Source organism: Lepisma saccharinum, chromosome 10 (assembly GCF_977018435.1).
Source record: "Lepisma saccharinum chromosome 10, izLepSacc3.1, whole genome shotgun sequence".
NCBI classification, from domain to species: domain Eukaryota; kingdom Metazoa; phylum Arthropoda; class Insecta; order Zygentoma; family Lepismatidae; genus Lepisma; species Lepisma saccharinum.
The window spans coordinates 86,575,450-86,598,477 of NC_139238.1; the positions used below are offsets into that span (position 1 = coordinate 86,575,450).

General features: G+C 37.9%; 1 protein-coding gene across 1 annotated transcript; it reads right to left on the minus strand.

The window, feature by feature from the left end:
• Window positions 1-4,857: 4,857 nt before the first annotated feature.
• On the minus strand, window positions 4,858-19,081 carry LOC145994418 (uncharacterized). Its single transcript, XM_083130545.1, has 6 exons — window positions 18,989-19,081; window positions 16,069-16,106; window positions 9,035-9,164; window positions 8,315-8,464; window positions 7,290-7,438; window positions 4,858-5,142 (listed from the first exon to the last, which is right to left on the minus strand). The coding sequence occupies exons 1-6, from the start codon at window positions 19,034-19,036 to the stop codon at window positions 4,962-4,964; spliced, it is 696 nt and encodes a 231-aa protein (XP_082986671.1). The 5' UTR covers window positions 19,037-19,081; the 3' UTR covers window positions 4,858-4,961.
• Between the last annotated feature and the right edge of the window lie 3,947 nt (window positions 19,082-23,028).

A 23,028-nucleotide genomic window follows, 5' to 3' on the forward strand; every position in this document is an offset into this window, starting at 1 on the left:
GAATGGAAAATTGCTTGCTATAAACATTGAAAACTCTACTTTGCCTATTATTATACTATTGTTAACGAACATTCTAGACAGTCGACCAAGTCCTGTTATCGTTAAAAATTGAACGTGTACTGGCTCATTGTGGTGAGAGAGGTTTAAAATATACATACTTTTACTGGAAAATAAAACGTTAAGATATATAATCGCTTAAATTTATTCTAATAGTTTGCTTCGCTTGAAGCAAATTCTGTTCGTAAAAGCGTTTCTGGGAATTATAACGCCGGAGTGGCAACATTGTATCAAACAAAGAATTTGCTATCATTGAAGTTTTCCTTCCCGTGGTTGTCCTGTTAAAGGAATACATGTCTTTCGCGGCCGAAGTGGCTGCTTCTTGCTGCGTAACTCGATACAAGAGGGAAAGGGGGGTGATTTTCTTACGTTGCAAATTCTTCATTCCGACGGCTTCAAGACTAAATTCAACGTTTGGAAAAGAAAAAAAATGTGTCGTGACAAGCCGACTGGGTCCAAAGATGACCGACGGAGGATTGCGGGATGGCAAGGGGTTTGAGGAGTGAGAGGGGTTTGCTTCTCCGCTGCCGAGCTGGACTTTGGTCGCTCCCATACAAAAATGCACGTGTTTAAAACTGTACTGTTTACTCTCTCTAATGTTTATAACGTCGGGCTGGACTCGCGGTGATTGGTTGCTTGGTTATCGCGGAGGATTCGCCCGCAGCGGTGTTAACACTTTTGGCGCTGCTCCCGTTTTTCAGCTTGTGAGGTTTAAACTTTGATTCCAGCGACGTTGCTGCTGGCGATCGCGCTGACGCGACTCGAACCATGTCCCAATATTATTTCAAATTACCAGGCAAGCAGTTTAGTACAATCGAGGGTGTTTTAATAAGAAAATTCTTATTCTGAAGAACATGATTAATAAATTACTTTGGTTTCTTGTTAAGATGACACGATTTATGTAATGCTTCTGCTCTTGACTGTACAAGTTCCTGTGCATATTTAGTCTTAACCGCAGTTACTCTTTTTTACAACTAACGTTATTTCCTGCCTGAAGTTTTACTTTTCTTGATGGGGGCTTTTCTGGTTTATCTTATGGTTTATCTTTATCTTATGTAAATAAAATATATACTGGGCATAAACAGCCATATGCATTGCTGTAAGTACAATAAATATATTGATGATGATGATCAAAACAAGACAAAAAGTTCGTAAATTTATTGCGGTTGGAAACTTTGACAAGCATCCTAATAACGATTTTTGTTCCGCCAAATATAGTGCACTTCGTAAAATAACTTGGTGACATGGCAAGGCAAGATAAGTGTGAACATTTTGTAGTAATATGCATTGTAACTTTTAATGAGCTTAGAGATTTGTGTACATAATGATATTATAACATTGGTTATTTTCTAAAAATAATCATGTGAACAGCAAGGAAGTAGTGCAACTTAATAATATTGCCTAACTTATCCTTAGAAAAATAACATGCCGAGTTCTATGCGTGCGGGAAAGTCTCCGTGTTCTCAGAGCTTGTTTTCAAAACACCAGCAAGGACAGCCTTTGAAAAGGGGTGAGAAACGTATTCTACTCAATATTTATGTAACGTTCTGTCAGTGGTATCCCGAGAAATCAGTAAATGAAGTGGTTAAGTTCGTATCCCAGTGCAGTGGTGAGTCAGTGTCTGCAGTTTTAAGGGTTATGAAAGAGAGAATGACCGGGAGAGTAACAATGTATGTGGCTGCATATTCGTCTGATGTTTTGATAGCGGGTTCTCACATTCAGAGGCTCTTATATAAAATGAATAGGTCCGGCGAACTATGAGTGTAACAGCAGATGATTGCGGTCATGAATCAGCTGACGCGGAGTGATACATCGAATCGGTGAGACCGTTTGTTTACGGAAGGTCTCAGGGCTGGTGATTTACACTTTAGGAACCTAATGGCTGACTTGAAGAAGCTTGCTGCTAGTTCGTTGAATAGGGACCAGACAGAAAAACGATACATTAGCCAAAAGCTCCGTCTATTTCGCTGCACTTTTTGACACTAGGTGTAGCACAGGTATATCCCGGTGTCACTGGCAGCCTGGTGCAAGTAGGCGAATAGCGATGTTCAAGTTCAGAAGATTTAACAAATGCCTGTCTGCTGCTATAAAACTTCATTTGATTAGTTATCACGCACCACGTGATCATACACCACACTCTTGCCGCTTCAGAATGTGGTGCAAACGGTGCAGACACCTAATGAACGAAGTAGAGGAGTCGGTGTTGCACCGCGTAGCCAACTAGACGCGCCAGTGCAGAGAGAGGCAAAAAGTGTGGCGAACTGGACGGAGCTCAAAGCTACATCGTGTGCCAGTAAAACCAAACATTGGTTGTGCAGCATGGAAGTACTCAGGTAATGTGATAATCTCATGTATATACAATCTAATCTAGAAATAATATTACTTGTAAAGTGCTGAAAGGAACAATCAAAAGTAAGAATCCCGAACCTTCCGACCTTCTGTAAACAACCGTCTCACTTCGAGTAACGTATTACTCCGCGCCAGCTGTTCGTGAATGGTGCGGCCATCACATGCTGCTCACTCGCAATCTTTAATTTTACGTAACATGGAAAAACGTATTCTTATTTTAACTGATAATCTACACATTGAAGTATAATAAATTTTCTACAAGTGATTAAATACGTGTTCTTGTTCAAGAATGAACATATTTTTCTACGCCAAAAGTTCAATTTTTCTGACGCGGGAGTCGATCTATAATACAGAGGTGTTCACCATCTGGATGGTGACATCCTCACACTCCGGAATACTTTTGCAGGTGAAGGAGGGCAGGCCGTAGGGTGAGGGAGGTTGATTTAAAATGAACACCTCACAACAAGAGAGAAGAAAAATGTGACAATATTTAAAAATTCACCCCCAAATATGAATTTTATTTTATATGTAGCGTACAATAAAATGTGACTACCTCAAAATATTTCTGTATTCTACAGTCTTCTTTCCCCACTTTTATGCTTCTCTAAGTTGCCGTTTTAGTTTCCCTTGGTGTCTTTGCTGCATAATTATCAATTTAGTCAATCAAATCATATGTATTAGCTTACTTTCATTATCTATAATAATAAATCATAACACTTTCAAACATCAAATAAATTTAATGAAGAAACCCCGGTTTCAAAACGTAATTTATCTCATGTGTCACATTCTTCCAGCAAGGTTTTTTTAGTAAAATATGAGAGAAAATTAATCCTTTGGTACGGAACCGTCTTACTTCTGGGGGATAAGATGTACATTTTGTATTTGATTTCTTTTAATTTAGCGTTTCTTTTGTTCCACTTTTGGCTAATCCCGACGATGAGAATGAGTGATCGTCAGATGAAATTGATGAAGGGACACTCAAAATAACACCCATGCCGGGATTTGAGCCAGGGAACTTCGGTGATGACTCTGAAAGTCTGCCACCAGGCAAGATGTACATTTTTTTAACTTTTTTTAAAACATACATTCAATAACTTTCAACAGGTCATCACTCAGTGATACACTGCATATTCCGCATCTGTTGACAAATGGAATGTTTTTACACCTTGTAGGCTATGTGGATTATTTTTTCTGTCATAAGTTTGCAACACTGTTAGGGTACACGTGCTTTTGTTTACAGAAGGTCTTAAGTTCTATGATTCTCACTTTAGTGTTTCAATTCCGATCTTTTTTGACTTTGAAAAGAAATTTAGAAGCATAGAATTGCCCATTTTCTCGAAACGCAGCAATCATTTTTTTGTAACGATATGGCCCAGCGCACTAGCGATAAATTGTTACATGATATCAACGTTCTGTTTTGTATAGGTCATATTTCCACAAGTTTCCTGTGGCCACCTTACGCTTCTGGCTGACTTGAGATAGAAATAAAAGCAGAAGTATTAAAAGTATGCATTCATTGTTGTCACACGTACTACGAGAAAACATAAACTGTTTTTAATTTGTGCAAATATTAACTGATATCCATTGTGACACAGTTCATATATTGTATTTTGAACTGAAAATATACTAACATCTTTCAAATATGTTCAAATTTGTCCTTACCTTTGATCTTCTTTGCAGGCGATAGTTCATTCCACTTTTGTACGATCTCGCACAATTCTAGCCATAACTTTTAATTCTCGTTCTTCTCCGAATATTCTTTCAAAACGTATCTTTCCAACTTTCATTATAAAACTTCCTGTATCAGACGACATTGTACATTCGCCCACCACAACAGCGAACATTCCGAAACACTGGGACTTCCTTTCCCCTAAAGCTAGTTAACAATAAGACGTTCAAATCCGTGTTTTTCATTATTACGGCCAACAATTCCATCACCTTAAAATGAAGCATGCGTTAACTTTTTCGTCGCTGTGATATAAAAGTTGTCAGGGCGCGCATTCCTATATGAACGCATAAAGTTGAAGTTCTTATTCGAACGCCACTTTACTTCAAGGAAAGTTCCGAAAGAGCAACTCTCGACAGTGGCTAATCTAGTCAATTGTACGTACATTGCGTTCATAATTTTACAACGTGCATTAAACTCTTAAAAGGCAGAGAACTGGAAAAAAGTATGAATGAACTGTAGGAAGTTCCTCACTTCCTGGAGGAATCGCCCCTGCCTGGTTAACGCATTCGCCAAGTAATCACTCTTGATCGATTACCGATGGTGCTACACATTCATGGCCGCGGATCTCACTTTAAACTGTAGGCCCAGTCCAGGTTGTTTTAAGTCTTAAAACTTTTATAGGTTAAGACAAAATTCATGAACACTCCAAAGGATTTAGTTTTTAAAGAAAAAAGGTGCATTGGATTCAAACAAAATGTATTCTACATTTCCATTAAACCAAAAAATGTTAGGAGGGGTACAGAATTTGTCTTCGATAAGATTGTATATCTAAAGTTCACTTTGTGTAGGTACGGAGTTAAGACATGTATGCTGTAGGTGGCGTTGCTTAGCCGTTAACAATGCCGCCAATATCAATTGTTGCCAGGATGTCGTTGAGTTGTTCAGCGATGACACGCTCAGCAATGGCGTTGATTGGTCCTCTCAGGAGATTGACGATCCATTCAGAAATAGTTCCAGCGAGGAAGCCAAGAATTTTACCCAATCCCTTGATTGTTACATCAATGTGACTGAAAGACAGAAGCAATATGTTTTGTACCCATATATTGTGTGAATTTTCTAAAGAACAGGCCCTGGACATTACATTATAATTATTTATTTGTAACGTTGTGTTTGTTCTTTTTTTAAAATTTGTCAAATTAAAATGTCACAGGCAACTAGCATCAGATGGACAAATGGACTAACCTTCATGTACCAACTTGGCAATTTAAAAACCTGAGAGATTTATGAACAAACTTAGAAATAGGATAGCAACAAGAGGATAGTAGTATAAAAATGTCGACAATAATTCCAATGTTTGGTTCTAAGTTTGTAAATTGCTGTTATGTACGTTTATGAAGAATAAACCTTTTATTAAGGTACATGAGTAAGTTGTGGTTACTACAAACCTGTGATTACTAGAATCATTTGCTGACGGCATGAGGAGGGAAGGGAAAATTCCTGAAAAGACTCGAAGATACGTAACAACATACTACATTCACTATGGCTTGAGTAGAAAAGGAGATACATTCTAGACCAACATGTGAAACTAATTTCTTGGAAAACAGTTCATTACCTTACATACATTGTACCAATAGTAATTCGTGCATAAAGGTTAAATTTTCTTACTACAGATTCACAACACAGATTAAGCTTTACGTTGTAAAATCCGAAACCAGTGACGCTGTTGTGGTCGTGTGGCCACCACGGTCACCTGACCTCAACCCCTGGGACATTGCCATCTGGGGAATTTTTGAAATTTGAGGTGTATATACTTTAAAATTCCGGATCTGGATCATATCCGGAAGAAAGGATAACTGAAGCAAGAGCTCTCTGGAATCTCACGTTTGAAGAGAATTCAAGAAAATAGGTTGAAACGTTTGATTTGGTTAATTTTACTTCGCTATTCTGCAACTTTTTTTTGGCTAATCGCAAATGAGTGACGATATGATTAAATTGATAAAGTGACACTCAAAGAATACCAATTCCCAGACCGAGATTCAAATCTGGGGCCCCTTCCTTCAAAATTCATTGTAGATTCGTGTGCGTAAAACAGGTGAAGTAGTAAACAGCAAACAGAAGACTGAACGCATACATTGATGCAAAGTAGTGCACAATAGCTTTAGTCTCAAAGAATCCTCTCAAAGTTTTAGATATTGAATATGCAGTAACGTTCATCTGTATATAAATATTATAGTATACTAATCGACTCACTAAAATGTGTTAAATATTACGTAAACCTAACTCTAAACAACTCTTTATTCCATAAATGGAAACTTTATTTTATACATCGTAATGGGATTAAGAACTAATTTGTTTTATTGCATAACGTATTAATTATTGGTAATTTTTACCGGTCTACGTAGCGGAGTTGTTAGCACAGCCATGGACGTCCGCAGGATTTTTTCCAGGGAGGGGCAAGCAAGGTAATTTTTTCCAGGGGGGCAAGGGAGGCATATTCCCCCATAATAGTGATGCCCCCCTCAAGAAACACTATTTCAGTCTGAAATTATCATGTTCCTTCAACGTATTTATAATAATTAACATAAATTACTGTTGCTGAAATGAAATGATGTGTAAAATATATAACTTTTAGGTGGACATTCATTTTCCAGGGGGCAGCTGCCTCCCTTGCCCCCTCCTACGACGCCAGGGAGACCCGGCGTGAGCATGGGTGTACATTGTGAAAGTGCCTTCATCATTTTCATCGTATCATCACTCATCCTCATCAATTAGCTAAGAGTAGCATAAAAGCAACCATCAAATATTTGTCATTTTTAATTTCCTGTTTGAGAAAACTTTTTTTTTCAAATCTTCAACAACATATTAAGAAGAATAACATTAATAAGTATTAATAAGATTAAGATAAAAATGCATGTTAAGCCATTTGTAGAAACTAATGATGCAGTAAAATTTATAAATGCATTAAATTTCGATTCAAGTGCACAGAAATATTCAAGAATTTCTCTTGGCTTATCTTCATACTTCATTTTTTCTTGATGCATTTAAAAATGCATAAGTTTCGATCAACAACGAACCAAGAGTACAACAACAATTGAATAATTGAACTGAATATATTCAACTTGATGCATTCTCTTCTCTGTGTGTACATTTTGAAAACACAGATGAATTTTCGCAAATGCAAGGAAAGAAACAAACAGAAAAAAGGCAATCTTACCCAAGATGCAAATCGAGTGACTGAAGCTCGGCTTTCAGTCCTACGATCTTGACCTGAAGTTTGACGTCAGCTGTGGTTTTGGAGATGACTGCGTTGATCGTTCCTTGGGGACCAAGGTTCATGAATTCAGCCACAAACCCGTACTGAAGCTGAAACATGAATTTATTTTCATGTGCTTGGGTTCAGTGTATACAGCAGTTTTAATATATTTTCAGGCATCTTTAGTTCATATATTTTTTGTTGTAGATACCTAGCTTCGCATCCGCTAGGGTGATCCTGAATATACGTAATAAAATTAATTCTCATGCCAGTGGCGTGCCCAGGATTTTCGAAAGGGGGTTTAGGTATACTTTTTTTAGTAGTCAGATCTAATTTTGCTATCTTCTTCTGGCTTTAACGTTCTCTTTTTTTAAAAACACTGGGCCAAAGGGGGATATGACCCTCCCATAGCACGCCACTGTCTCATGCAAACCCTGAAATACCTACCACACATAGAACATGCGATAGAAGGGCGCAATCTATAAATCTCTTCTATTTATTTTAGAGAGATCAAATGTTACTAAACAATTGTTACACACATTAGTAACACATATTCAATGTGCAAATTTGACTTTCTATTTTCTCTTGGTGGCTGTTCTCATTAATTTATAGTATAAATGTAATGATAGGAACATTTATCAGTGTACGATTATTGTGCACACAGTTTGCCCTTCTGTCACAGGTGTCTCTGCCTGTTGATATTAGTAGTGGCATCTCGCGCATTTTGTTAGAACTATTTCCAGGCCATACAATCACGGCACATTGAATTGAAATCATACGCAGCTATTTTTCTATTAAAACACAAATAAATTGTTGAACGAATAATTGAAAGAATAAGCCTGCACAAAGCATTACGTCTCAGCCGCGGTATTTTTTGTTTTATTATTATATATTATTATGTGATAAAACAAAATTAATCAGTGGCTGTTTTGAATTCAAATTTAAATTCAAAGTCTTACTGTAGCATCCAAGAAATTATTACTCACATCAAGATTATCAAATCCAGCCGTGAGAGTGATGTTCCACACTAGGCCAGTGGTCTTTGTAGCATTGCCAACTCTGTAGATCGTTGAGAGCCCAGAAAGGGAGCCATCTTTAATTCCGATTTCTCCCTGCCATTCTACACCGAGAACACCCTAAAAAAAAGGAAAAGTTTGCATTGATATGGGCTATACGTGATGAATACCATTAATTAAAGAAAACATACATTTTAATAAATTATAATTTCTATCTATTTATAACTACATATAAACAAATTACTGTATTTTTAGCGCACAACACCCATATGTTGCATACGCTTATGAATAGCTCTGTGTTAAAGATGGGCTTCATATGTTTTTCATGAGTAGTAGCGGCGATTGGATGCCAAAACTGAGGGGGGGGGGGGGCAAGGACAGTTTACTTTCTCTTGATAGGTAAAGCTTAGTATTAAAAGGCAATAGTTCCGGGTCAGAAAGTAGCAACTGCTCCCATGCACCACCCCTAAACACCGCCTCTTTTCAGGGGTCTTGAATGCGGCCCTTGCATTGATTGGCTATATACTCTGTCCTTTGAATACGAGAATTGTCTTCCTTCTCAAAGAGCCAGAATAAATGTAAGTGGCGTCTGCGAGTATGTGTCGTGTGGTTGCATACACGTGATACTAGGACACTTCTGACCAATTTTGTGGCAGGTGCATTCGAAACAGCAATAAACAATGGCTTTACCTGAACATCGAAGCCCTTCTTGAAGTCTGGCAGTGCAAGGGGATCTTGTCCGTTTGTTTTCAGGTACCCGGAGAGTGTGGTGAGGATTGTGTCTATTCCGTCGTTCCAGTTGGTCACTGCCCTCTCGTTCCTAGAAAGCAGAAAATAGAAGAAATATAATAAATGCATGCAGTAGTGACGCAAATTAAGACCAGTGTCTATTTCTACCTTTCCCGATTGATATTAACATTGCGGATGAACTGTACTTTCAACATGATGAGTTAGTTGAAAGGGCAATAAGAAATTTCAGGCAAAATATCACAATTCCATGGAAATTTGGACATATTTGCCAGGGGCGATTACTGATATTGTTGCAGTGTTGCACAATCAGTGTTGACATGATTTACCAGCATGATGGCTGCCCAGCTCACTTCTGTATGGACGTGCGACAGTGGCTGTATGAAAATTACCCAAATAAATGGATTGACCGAGGCGGCCCGATTCCCTGGCCGGCCCGATCCCCCGATTTGACGCCTTGCGACTTCTACATTTGGAGCAGAAGAGATCAGGGAAAGGATCTTAACAGCTGGTCAACACCATCACACCACGAGCTACGAGACCAAATGTCCGTAAAAATCTGCGTGCCTGCATTCGTAACGGAGGTGCCCACTTTGAGCAACACGTGTAATGTTCTTTAATTGTAATGTTCATTGATTCCATTCATATGAAAATGAATGAAGTATTATTTCTTGTACACAAATTTGAATGTTAGCAACGTTTGTACCTTGTTGGATAGCTGATGACTCAAGGAAGTAATTTAAGTAATTTGTACGCTTTGTGTCATACCATTTTTGTTATTAATACGTTGCCTAGTAAACTGAGAATGTATTTTTTTTATCACCACTTGTAAGTTTGGACCCACCCGTTACTTACATGTGATTGTTATTTGGGAAAACCTTTTTTTTTTTTCAACGAACCACTTATTTGTTAGCTATCAGAAAACGCTGAAATATGTGCCACACAATGAGCAGTTTTTTCTCAATTCATCTTTTTATGTGGAAAATTGTCATTTTTTAAAAAAAAAAACAATAGAAATTCGATTATCTCTAAAACTACTAATTTTCGGACGTGGTATCATATGGTCAAATTGCCGGACCCTGTGGCCGAGTGGTTAGCACATCGCGCTGCGACGCCAAGGGTCCCAGGTTCGAATCCCGCTTCGGCTTGGTTGCTTGCGAATGTCCATTCATCAATTTCATCATTTCATAACTCATCTTCGCATCATCCCATCTTCGCAAATTAGCCAAGAGACGCAAAACTCGAAGTAAAATAAACGAAATCAATCATATGGTCAAATTTATTGCAAATTGTCTCTACTTTAACCCCTTTCAGGGAATACATCTAATTACAGATCACCCTGTATTTATATATATATACAGGGTGATTGGTAATTCGACCTATTCCTGGAAAGGGGCAATACTAGAGCTCATTTGCAACAAATCTGACCCTATGCACCGGGGGTCGGAAATCAATGGGTTTCGAGTTATTGCAGTTTGTAGATTTTCGTGACATATTCCGACTTGCGATCAAAAAACTACTAGTTGTGAAAAAAAAACTACTACACCCTGGACACTTAATCGACATTTTGCTAACAGCTGAAGAATGAGTGACTACTGGGAGAAAAATTCATGCCCAAAATTCCCATACCCACAGAAAGAAACAGTCATTGGAGCACACGTCATGAAGGAATTTGGAAATTATCGTTTAAATCGAAGAGGATTACTCAAAAAATTGGTAACACACTTAGCGTAAAAATTACGGAAAAAACTTCTTCATTTCATAAGCTCTCCAAAAATATACAAATGTTGTCAACTGGCACACGGGTTGGGGGAAAAATCTAAATAAAAAGCGAAGAAGGCGCGTTGTAGACCTCTTTTTAAAGTGAAAAGAAGTTGTCGGTTGTGAGAAATGAAGAAACGAAAATCAGTGAAATAATAATGTTATTTACCATTCTCATCATTCCAGGTTGTGAGAATTAACTGTTACGAAAACTAATAACTTATTTTGTTAATAAACTCAATAATTACCAAATTGTCACTTACGAGGTTTTACTCCCGAGCCCTCTCTCATAGCTCATGACTAGGGCTAGGATTTTTATGACTTAGCATATATATATATATATATATATATATATATATATATATATATATATATATATATATATATTTTTGCTAAGGGTGATTTGTTCCCTAAAAATATATAGAAATTCATATTGTGAAGAAACAAATTGAATTAAGGTGCTTTTTAAGGGCATATTTTGGCATATTTGGTCATTTCTACGTGGTAAAGCATATTTTGAAGGATTTTCGGTTATATTCAGCATATTTTCGCTTTTTCAAGAAATATAGAGTCATTTTCCAAGTGACAATTTGGTAATTATTGAGTTCATTAACAAAACAAGTTATTAGAAGATACGCTGTATATACATTGCAGTCGTCTTATGTTTACCAATGCAAATGGTATAGGGCCTCCCCGATGGCGCAGTGGTAGCGTCGTCGCCTTGTAATCAAGGGGTCCCGGGTTCGATACCCGCTGGAGGCACATAGTGGTTCGGATCCCACTTTAAACTGTAGGTCCAGTCCCAATTAGCCTTACTGTGCATAAAGTGGACTTAAAACAACAAATAAATCAATCAATCAATCAAATGGTATAACATGGTAATTGCATGTGAAAATTGAAGGATGGTTCGTTCTTTTTACTTCGTTAACTCAAAAATGACCAAAAAGTCATCATGTTTTACTCCCGAGCCCCTTCTGACTAGCTGTATTTGATTACGCCTTGTGGATCACATCTTTTTCCGTGGCATGTAAGAGAACATGTTATACCTAATTTTGGGCAAATAATTCAGTGGCGGCTCGTGGTTCGGAATATATATATATATATATATATATATATATATTTAATTTATTTATTTATAATGTAATTATTAGGTGCAAAATCATTTTCATTTTCAATTGAAAATTTAGAGAAAGTATTCATTGTGCATTTCAACTCATCAGGGCCCATATGAAAATATTTCAGCATATGTTAGATATTGATGTTCGAAACAGACTAGTTATAAGGGCATATTTTTCAAATTGCAGTGCATATTTTGTAAAATTTTAGGGCATAAGAGCATATTTTATTTTGCATATTTTGGTAATTTTTAGGTCATAAAAATCCTAACCCTACTGATGACTATGATCTGTTAATCTGAATTGATCGTCTGCATTCATCATCTGAGAATTTCAAACTGAAACTCTTAATTATATTAACGAAAGTTCGTTATTATTTAACAAGTAACCCTTACTATTGCATTTTTTTAATATCTGTTGATTATATACATCATATGTAATATGATGCATTTTATTTTCGATTCCATTAATTTCCACTCCAACTTTTGTGCAGAAACGTTACATCCTAAATTTTTAAAACTTCAGTGGTGCCATCTATTTTGATTCCCGTAAGCTTGCATCTCTTGTGGCTTGTAACAAACTAAAATTATAATGTAGATTTGGTATAATTAATATTCACCCTTGTCATCTTTTAAATTATAATAAGGTAATTAGTATACAATCTAATATTTAAGAAAATTTTCATTATTCACAAAGTGTAAAATTTGCTATCAATAATTTTCATAGGCGCCGATTTCTTCAGAGATATTTTGGGGGAGGGCAAAGTCAAGCAAAGCGTAAATACTGATTGTTTCGGTTTGCGGAGAGGGAGGGGAAAGGTTATTTTTTTAAACCAATAGTTGGGACCTAAGAATAACGGAGATGGAAGGGCGAAGAATAATAAAATAAGAAAGATACACATTCATAGGAACATACAGGGTGTCCGCGAGGAAGCGGCAATATTTTGGGAACTGGTAGTATGGATAATGAAGCAAGCAATAAATGTAGAACTGGTCATTCCAGTCGGTTGATCATTCAACATCTGAATTCCACCTACCCTTATCGATGGATTGGTCGTTGTCGTCGTCGTGGTAGTGGTCTGGTTCCGAGGCCACCTCGTTCTCCCGACCTCACCCCCTCTTGATTTCTGTTTATGGGGGTGGATGAAGCAGGAGGTTTACCGGAAAAGGGTGAATACAAGGGATGAACTGCACATTCGCATTATGAATGCTGCTGCGTTAATACGGGAACATCATCGGGAACTTTGTAGTGCAACAAAAGATGTCCTCCGACGCGCTCAGAAGTGCATTGATGTTGGTGATGGTATTTTTGAGAATCTGCTCTGACCTGCTATCATTTCTGTGGCCTTTTCCCTCCTTACATTCGTTGATGTGAGTACTGACCAGCAGGTGTTAACATTTCATTTTTCTACATTTATTGCTTGCTTCATTACTTAATTATCGTGTACTAATTACTGCTACACCACAAATTCATGCAATAAAGATTAGTATCAGCATGTCCCTTCTCGTTTTTACTTACACAATTACCTTTACATTGCCATGTTTTACTTGTTACTGTTTTTGTTTTCGTTTTGCTACATCATCGGACCCATGATCATATGAAATTTTTTGCTTAGAATCACCCGTACTATCTGTTCCCAAAGTATTGCCGTTTCCTCCCGGAACACCCTGTATACATCTCAGCTCCATGGCGCCAATAGCCCTCTAAGAGCCGGGGCTTACCATAACGGCTTTTTCATTGGTGACTAGTGGTTAGCGCGAGTCCTATCGCCCCCAGTACCTCTTGTACAAGTCGTCATGTCCTGTGAGCAATACTCGTTTCAGTCTCCAACGCTACAGCATTATAATTGAATATCATTTTAACGTGACCATATGTAAAATATCTGCCTTGGCAGTTTCAGCCCACATTCACGTTTCGTTTTCATATATCACTGTATTGGGAGTATATACTAAACTAAATTTTAACGTGCAGAGGATGATTTTGTTCACTTAAGTTTCAATGTCAGTGCGTCTTTCCCCTCACGATCCATATATGAGGACTCACTCACCACCACAGACAAATTACGGTTAGACGTGTACCGCTCGTTTTGTCCGTTCGAGCGTTATTCGCTCGAGTGAAGAAGCTCTCGATTCCGTACGCTATCTAGCGTCGTCCGTGCGTACTATTTGGCGTTCGAACGAAATCCTCTTCTTGCCTGCAGCACTCTATATCCTGTCCAGTGGCGAAACCACAGGGGGGGGCATTGCCCCCCAACCTTGGACTGAAATGAGTTCTAGGGGGGCAAACATTGACAGCTAAGTGCACTTGCAGGGGTCAATTACCGCCCACAACTTCAAATTTTATGAAAATATAATTTCTTTTCGTTAAATTTTCTTGCTCGCTGCGCTAGCAATGCCTGCTTTTCTTAGTCTTATCAAGTTCATAACCGTAGCTAGGGGCGGCGGGAGTCTTCTGCCTTGGACGACGGACGATCTAAATGAAAATAAGTTGTAAGATTGATTGATTGATTTGCGATTTTAAGTCCACTTTATGCACAGAGAGTCTAATCGGGACTGGGCCTACAGTTTAAAGTGTGATCCGAATCACTGTGCCATGTTCCTCCACCGGGTATCGAACCCGGGACCCATTAAACCATCGGGGAGGCACAAAAGTTGTAAAAGAGAGAATGCACTCGCGTCCCGTGAAATTATTTGCGCCCTATTATTGATTACAGCCTGCAAAAAAGTGGATCCAAAAATTTTCTTGCTCGTTTCGCTCGCAATGTTTCGTTGTTCTCTATAATGCATTGTAAATTTTCCAGACAGAGAAACAAGACTTGTCTTACTTGATTTTCTTTTAAATGCATGAACAGTTGTTTGGAGGAAAGGGAGCATGCACATTTGAGAGACGATTTATGTAACTTTTGCTGTTGGTTTATTGTCAGATGGATGAATTGGTTGTGTAATGTATTTAAATATTATATGCTGTATGTAATATGTATTAAAGAAACTTTGAATACGTACACAATTTAGTGTCCACGTCACTCCACGTTGCATATATGTGAAACATACATCGTGCTTGAAAGTTATACATGTTAATGTAAAAAATAATTATATTTGGAATGCATTTATCAAGCATTTTCTGTCTTTCAAAAATAGTTTATGTGCTTGTTTTCCATTATTAATGTGAAATTGAATATTTTGAAAAGATAATTCAAATCGTTTGTTCGAACACAAATGCTATAGCACTAACTTCTACCCCCTTTTTGAATAATTTACGAGGGTAATAACATCTTTGATACTACAATACTATTACTACTACTACTAATAATAATAATGTTGGTCCCGGGTTCAAATCCCGGCTTGGCCATCATATTATCACTCATCCCCATCTTCGGAAATTAACCAAAAGTGGCACAAGAAGCGAAAAAAAAAAAAAGCAAATCAATAATAATAATAATAATATTAATAATAATGTTATAATAACAACATTATTATTATTAACATTATAATTTTTAGCATTATTATTATTAAAATTATTATTACTGTTATTATTATTATTGGTACAGAAAAAAAATCGTGGTTGCGCATCTGACCCTGTCCCGGTTATCTCTGGGGCAAAGCCGCTCATAGCCGCAGAGAAGGAGTGGAAATCGAGTGGGCACATCGAAGACAGTACATGCTGCTGCCAGGGCTGGTAAATGCAGTCTCTTCCCTCCCCCCTCATTCACCCAATACCGTTCCCTCTCGCATGTTCATTGGTGGAGCCGTCTCGAGTCACTACTTGAGCAGAGACTTGGTTTCGTTCTCCTGCTCCAGAGACAGCCGACACAGGGTATATTGAGCAAGGGTATGCATGACCACAACCATGTGTTTTAGTCCTATTTTGATATATTTATTGTATGTTTATTTTGAAACAACATGCACAATTTATTGCAACTTAAAATAAAATGCATACATGCTTTATAATATTTTCGGCCATTGTTATACTGATTGTTCTATTTGTGAGCAAAATTACACACTGTAGTGCCAAGTGAAATATTTGAGAGTGGCGTGTCTTGATACTATAATTGATCAATTTTTCTTTCAAAGCATGATTCTTGTTGTAACGTTTCTTATTTACCTGGGGTATGCGAGTTCTCTTCCTGCTGTATAGGCAACCTGCAACAAACATAAAACATATAATTAGAAACAATAATTCTTCAAACTTAATAACTAAAATAACAGAACTGGGACGAAAATCATATAAAAATCACAAAATTTTGAAGATATCTTATATAATATATTTAGCGTGCTTCAAAGCAAATTTCCAGTGTGTTAGGACTTTTAGCATGCTGTCTAGAACAACATTCCACACATTTCTGCTAAATTTCTATGAGCGTTTCCTGTTATTTGGCAAGGCTCTTTATAATGCTCTTGCGGCCATTTTCCAACATGGCGGACCAAGCTTTACACGGATTTCCTAGAACCTTTAGTATATATTGCTTAGAACATTATTTTATATATATTTTTTGCCAATTTCGTGTTATACATTTTTCTGTTATTTGACAAAATTATGTTTCATTTTATTGCACTACTTCTGAAAGGAAAGCGCGTTGGTTGAGTCGGTAGAGCGTCTCACTGCCACGCGGGAGACCCAGGTAGAATTCTCGGGGTGGGTGATCTAAGGTTGCTTTAAAGAGGCTCTGAGGATTCACCCAGTCCGTAATAAATGGATACATGGGGGTGGTAAAGACGGCCGGAGCGTGGTGCTGCTCCCTTCACATTAAAAAAAATATTAAAAAAGAGCCAAGAACGTGAATGTGTAGAGTTCTACCTCAGCATCCTTCTATGTGCTTCAAAATGGCACGGTCCTCCCTTCCACGTAGTACACCCTGGACTGCATTTTGCAGACTAACGAGGCGGAGTCCTCTGTACTCGAGGCCAGTATAATTCTCTATATGGCTCGCGTTGTGTGCTGCCAATTTGAGTTTGTTATTGCGTCTTCATTCATTTCACTTTATCACTATTCATCCTCATCGTCGCGATTAGTAAGATGTGGCAGAAAAGCGAAGTGTAATAAATCGGTGTCACGTACACAAACTGCATTGCTATTCTTTGAAATAAAGGACCATAGATGGCAGCATGCAAAAGGAACAACGGTTATATGAGGTGATGCATAAAATAGTTTAGAAAGTGGGTAAGAGATGCCACCACCCAGGAGAACTTATACGATTGTAAATAGAGACAACGGAAAGAGCAGATATGATGATATAGTGAATATATATTAATACTATTATAAGGAAATAAATAAATAAATTTAACATAATAACAGGATATAAATAAGGAGAAAAGGGGAATTATCATTCAGTAATGGCATAAGTGATTAATATACAAAAGTAATGAAGTCGAGTTGTAATTTCGATTTTGTGTCTATTACAGTTCCCACGAACTGAGAGTTTCGTGTGGCTTTTGGGTTGTCTTCCCCAGGTGTAGCGCCAGTTCACGGCAGCACCCAAGCACATTTGGAAGCGCATACATTGTAGCTCCAAGTTAAGGTTAGCGCAGGCTAGGCGGCGATCTTTAACTAACCCCTTTCTCTTTGTTTGTCTGGGGGATTGATTTTATTAATATTTCCGTAAATTTGGATCGACAAAGAAAAGGAACAAAAAATATTATTGATTACAAGAAGGAGAAGCCTTAGCGATTATAAGAAGAAGAAGCCTTATTAATTGCATGAAGAAGGCACCTTAATCATTATAAGAAGAAGATACTATATTGATTATAAGAAGAAGATGCTATATTGATTATAAGAGGAAGATGCCATATTATTTAAGAGGCTATAAGAAGAAGATACCAGATTAATTATAAGAAGAAGATGCCATATTAATTAAGAGGCCATAAGAAGAAGATGGCATAAGAAGAAGAGGCCATATTGATCACAAGAAGAAGAAGCCTAAAGATTAGAAGAAGAATATTGTATAAAAGGATTTACAAAGATTTTAATATTTGTATATAATTATTCAAGAATATAGTACGAATTGTACCCTCCGTAGTGGGTTAAATCTGTTGTTTCCTTTCACATATGCTTAGCGTTAGTAACCTTGGTCTGTGCCCAGAGGTATCTCATTGTCTCTCCCCTGTGCTAAGCTGGTAGATGCTCACGCGAGGGACGTGGCATCGGTGAATCAAAATGACAATGTGCAATGTGCACTGGAAACTGTGCCCTTCAAGAACATTTACGAAATAAGTGGAAACCAGAACGTGCGACGTACTCCAACTCGAAACGTGGTAATGTAACATATTAACTATTATTATTCACGTCATATGTTATGTCATTATCTATCAATACCAAGAGTTGTAGCAGTATGTGAATACAATGACTCCCCGATGGCGCAGTGGTAGCGTCGTCGCCTTGTCATCAAGGGGTCCCGGGTTTGATACCGGTGGAGGCACATAGTGGTTCAGATCCCACTTTAAACTGTAGGTTCAGTCCCGATTAGCCTTAATGTGCATACTTGTGCTAAAACACCAACAGAATTCAATATTTGAATACACGTATATATAAATAAAAATGATGGAAAATTTACGAATGAACTGTAAACTTTGAATGTTCTGGAAACCAGAAAAAGGAAAGGTACTCTGACTGGAAAATGTATGGCCCAAAATGAGACAATAAAGAGCAACAAAAAATATGGGAACCATTCGACAAACAGACGCCCTGGTTTAAAGATTTTAGGTACCAGGGCATAAGCGTATACCTCTGAAAGTATGCGGTCTCTTTTCGGGGGTTTCCCCATTTTTTGTACGTTTTAGGTTACTTGTCAAAGATTGGCAAAGTAGAAGTATATTGATTGATTGATTAGCTTTATTTTACTTCGCTTTTCTGCCACTTTTGGCTAATCGCGAAGACGAGGATGATATGATAAATTTGTGAAGGGACATTCACAAGTAACACCCAAGCGCAGGCCGGGATTCGATCCCGGGAACCCTTGGCGTTGTAGCGCGCTGTGATAACCACTCCATCACGGTGATCGGCACAAGGTAGAGACACAAATATCTACCTGCAGCAGAAGCAGAGAAGCAGCGGTGAGAAAAACTCTGGAAGCCATTGTGGAGCGGTTTCACTTGTGCTTTCCAACTTCCGTTGATTTCCTTTTATACACCGTGAAGGAACTACTGCTTTGTTCCTTAGAACTCGTTTTCTACAATGTTTTCATTCATCCGAGGTTCTTCTTTTGTTTCAACTACGTAGAAAAACGTTGTTGAGAGTTTTCGATTTGTGTAAACCGTTTCTGGATTCCTACACAATTGCGGCTTTGTGCAAGCAGACATTAGACCATATGTTCTAGTGCAAGCGGAGCACGTGGATATTCTGTGTTTTCACTCTTTACTTTGCGTGCGTTTGCACCCCCACCCCTCCCCACACGGTATTTGTACTGTGTTTGTGGTTCCTGTACTTCAGCGATGGTTATTGGCTCAAGGTTAGTGATTACAGTGTCCTGTGCTAAGACACACTCTCCACACACTCTCTTTTTCTGTCTGTTTTACTATTTTCCCTTCTTCTCTAATTTTTGTTCTTCTTCATCTTTCTTCTTGTTTCTATGGTTCGTTCTTTATTTCTCCCTTCATTCCATTTATATTTCTTCCTTTCTCTACATCTAGTTTCCTTCTGCCTTCTTCTCTTAATCTATCTCTGTATTTCCTTCTCCCCCTCTCTGTTCTTTCTTTCTCCCTTCACTTTATTTTCTTTTTCTTCTCTCTCTATCTTGATCTTTCAATCTCCATTTTTATCTTTATCTATCTCTTTAATTCCCCTTCTTCCTTTCTCTCCCTGTCTATCTCGTTTTTTCTTTACCCTTTCTTTATTTTCTTTCCTCTTCTCTCCCTATCTCTTACTTTCTTTCTCCCATTCTCTCTTTATCTCTTTCTCCCCCTGTCTCTGTCTATATAGTTTTCTTTATTTCTCCCTTGCCTTTATTTTATTTCTTCTCTCTCTATCTCGTATTTTCTTTCTCCCTTCTTATCTTTTTCTTTTTTCCTCTCTCTCTATCTCGTTCTTTCTTTCTTCCTTCATTCTATTTATATTTCTTCATTTTCTCTATATCTAGTTTCCTTCTGCTTTCTTCTCTTAATCTATCTCTGTATTTCCTTCTCCCCCTCTCTGTCTCGGTCTTTCTTTCTCCCTTCACTTTATTTTATTTTTCTTCTCTCTCTATCTTGATCTTTCACTCCCCATTTTTCTCTTTATCCATTTGTTTATTTCCCCTTCTTCCTTTTTCTCTCTGTCTATCTCGTTTTTTGTTTCTCCCTTCCTTCATTTTCTTTCCTTTTATCTCTCTAACTCTTTCTTTCTCCCATTCTTTCTTTCTACCCCTCCCTGTCTATATCGTTTTCCTTCTTTCTTCCTTCCTTTTATTTTATTTCTTCTCTCTCTATCTCGTATTTTCTTTCTTCCTTCTTGTCTTTTCTCTTTTTCCTCTCTCTCTATATCGTTCTTTATTTCTCCCTTCTTTTTATTTTCTTTCTTTCTCTCTCTCTCTGTCTCATATTTCTGTCTACCTTCTTCTCTTTATCTATCCCTTTATATATCTTTCTCCCTTTCTCTCTGTCTCGTTCTGTACATACCCCTTTTTTTTTCTTTCTTCTCTCTATGTAGTTCTTTCTTTCCTGAAATGCTTGTCGGTGCAGGTTTGTCTCTCGCAACTCAAAGATGATGAGAAGGGAATTCCACAGGTAAATGCCCGGTCACTGCCGGGGTCAGTGAGGTGTGATTGCGGAATACTGACAGAACAAAAAGGACAGAGGTGATCAGAAAGGGGCAGAGCTGGAGATCGTCGAGAGGAGAGCTCTAGACCCTACTTGCACGGACAGGGTAAGTCCCTTCTTCCCTTCTGTATTAAGCTGCTCTGCCGTTTTCAAATGCGATGATATTAGACCTACAAACGTATTTAATTTTGATCTGGTCAGGCCCATACCTCAAATCGCAGTTCTTTGGGGGGGGGGGGGACATGGGTGAGTGAGTGCCAAGCCATTAGGGCTATGTTACGATTTCTTCCTTTTTCTTGCTCTCTGTTTGTCTTGTTGTTTTTTCCTCCTTCCTTATAGTTTTCTTTCTTCTCTCTCTCTATCTCGTTCTTCTTTCTCCCTTGTTCTCTTTAACTATCCTTTCATTTCTCTTTTTACCTCTCTCTCTGTGTCTCGTTCTTTCATTCTCCTTTCCTTTTATTTTCTTCTCTCTTTATCCAGTTTCTCCTTCTTCCTTTTTCTCTTTCTATCTCGTTCTTTCTTTCTCCCTTTTTTCTGTCTTCTTCTCTCTCTCTATCTTATTGTATCTTCTCCCTCTTCTCTTTATCTATTTCTTTATCTACCTTTCTCCCTTTATCTAGTTCTTCCTTTCTCCCTTCTTTCTATTTTCTTTCTTCTCTCGTCTTGTCTCTTTCTCTCATTATCCATCTCTTTATTTTTCGCTTTCCTCTCTCTCTCTCTCTATCGTTTTCTTTCTTTCGTTCCATCTGAATGAAGTATGTGATTGCGTAATACTACACAGCTTTGCAATAGATTTTCAGAACATGAAATAAACTTTCTTTAATGATTTGTATGCTCTGTAATAATCGTTGTAAGTAAACTAGAAAATTGCTATTTGTACTTTCAGTAGTTTTACTTATATCAACTCTTAAGACATATTTTAGTTATTTTTTACATGTAATTTCCACATTTTCAAATATTTTGCGACATACACTCCATATTCATGCTGTTACCACTTATTTCCTTCTTGTGTTAAATACCAAAGGCATGCAATTGGTCCGTATTTTGTTCTCTTTGTACTCTGTTTATTTTACATCTTCACAATAGACAATGCATCCGTTATTATAACAATCTTGTCAACAACTTTGCTGTGAAATCCTTTGCATATTTTAAATTTATTCTCATTACTTCATTTGACAATGAACGCAGTTTCAGTCAATCTAAATCAGTCTTCAGGGATAACAGAAGAAGATTCACGTTTCAGCACTGAAAATAAAGTTTGATGATCCATTGTTTTGGTGAATAAATTTCACTACCCTGCATTTTTTGATAGGTCTTATAGAACTTCTGCAACTGCTGCTTGAAGTTCAATCTGCTTTGGTTTGTTATGGTATATGCCTACCAGAGTTTCATCCTAAGAAGGGCCGAAAATCCATATGGTTTTACAAGTGACATTTTTGTCATCTAGAAGTCGCCAGTAGCGATGATTTGGATTATTGTTTCAAGAACAATCATTGTTTTGGTGATCTGGTCCCTGATTTGTTGCATTCTGCGGCCTGCAGATTTCACCTGGTCCATGATTTGGCTATTGCAGAATTTTTTCATAAATGTGAAGAATGTTTGTGCATCATCTTCTGTCTCATCATCTTGGCGTGGGTTTTGGGTGGGACGTGCTGTTGGTCGTTTTGGGTCTGCCGCTTGCGCGTACAACTTGTCTGCTGTTGAGGTTGCTGGTGAGAAGTGCCGCTTATTTTCTTGATTGGTCTGCGAAGTTAGTTGCTTTACGGTTTTCTTGGTTTGAAAGCCTTTGCAACCTCTGTAATTAGCTGAATGATTGTCTCCGCAGTTGCAATATTTAGCTGGATCTTGTAGGTCTCGCTTCTCGCAGTCAGCTGTCAGGTGGTCCTCTGCACACTTGACGCATCTAGGTCTTGCATGGCAGTTCAGCTGCGAGTGGCCCAGGTGCTGGCATCTGTGGCATTGCAGAACCCCTGGTGATCTTTAGGGTTCCACTTCTATTCGATAGTGAAGTAGATATTCTACATTATATATTTCGCGACAGTTCCCGGCCCTTTTAAGGGCCACCAAATAGAGTGGCATTGGTACTCTTTTTTTCTGAGCTTCTGGATCTTCTGGACATCTGCTTGACATCAATTATGTTTAGGTTGTAGTTTTCTGTCAATTCTTCTTGAATTTCTGCTGTAGGTGCATCTATGGGTAGCTTCCTGATGACTGCTTTCAATGGTTTTTCTCTATGTTGAGTTTCTACTGCATATCCATACTGTTGCTGTTGTCAGAAGTTGACAAGCAGTTCAAACCCATGGTTGGTCTGAAACTGTATCTTTAATCCATTTTT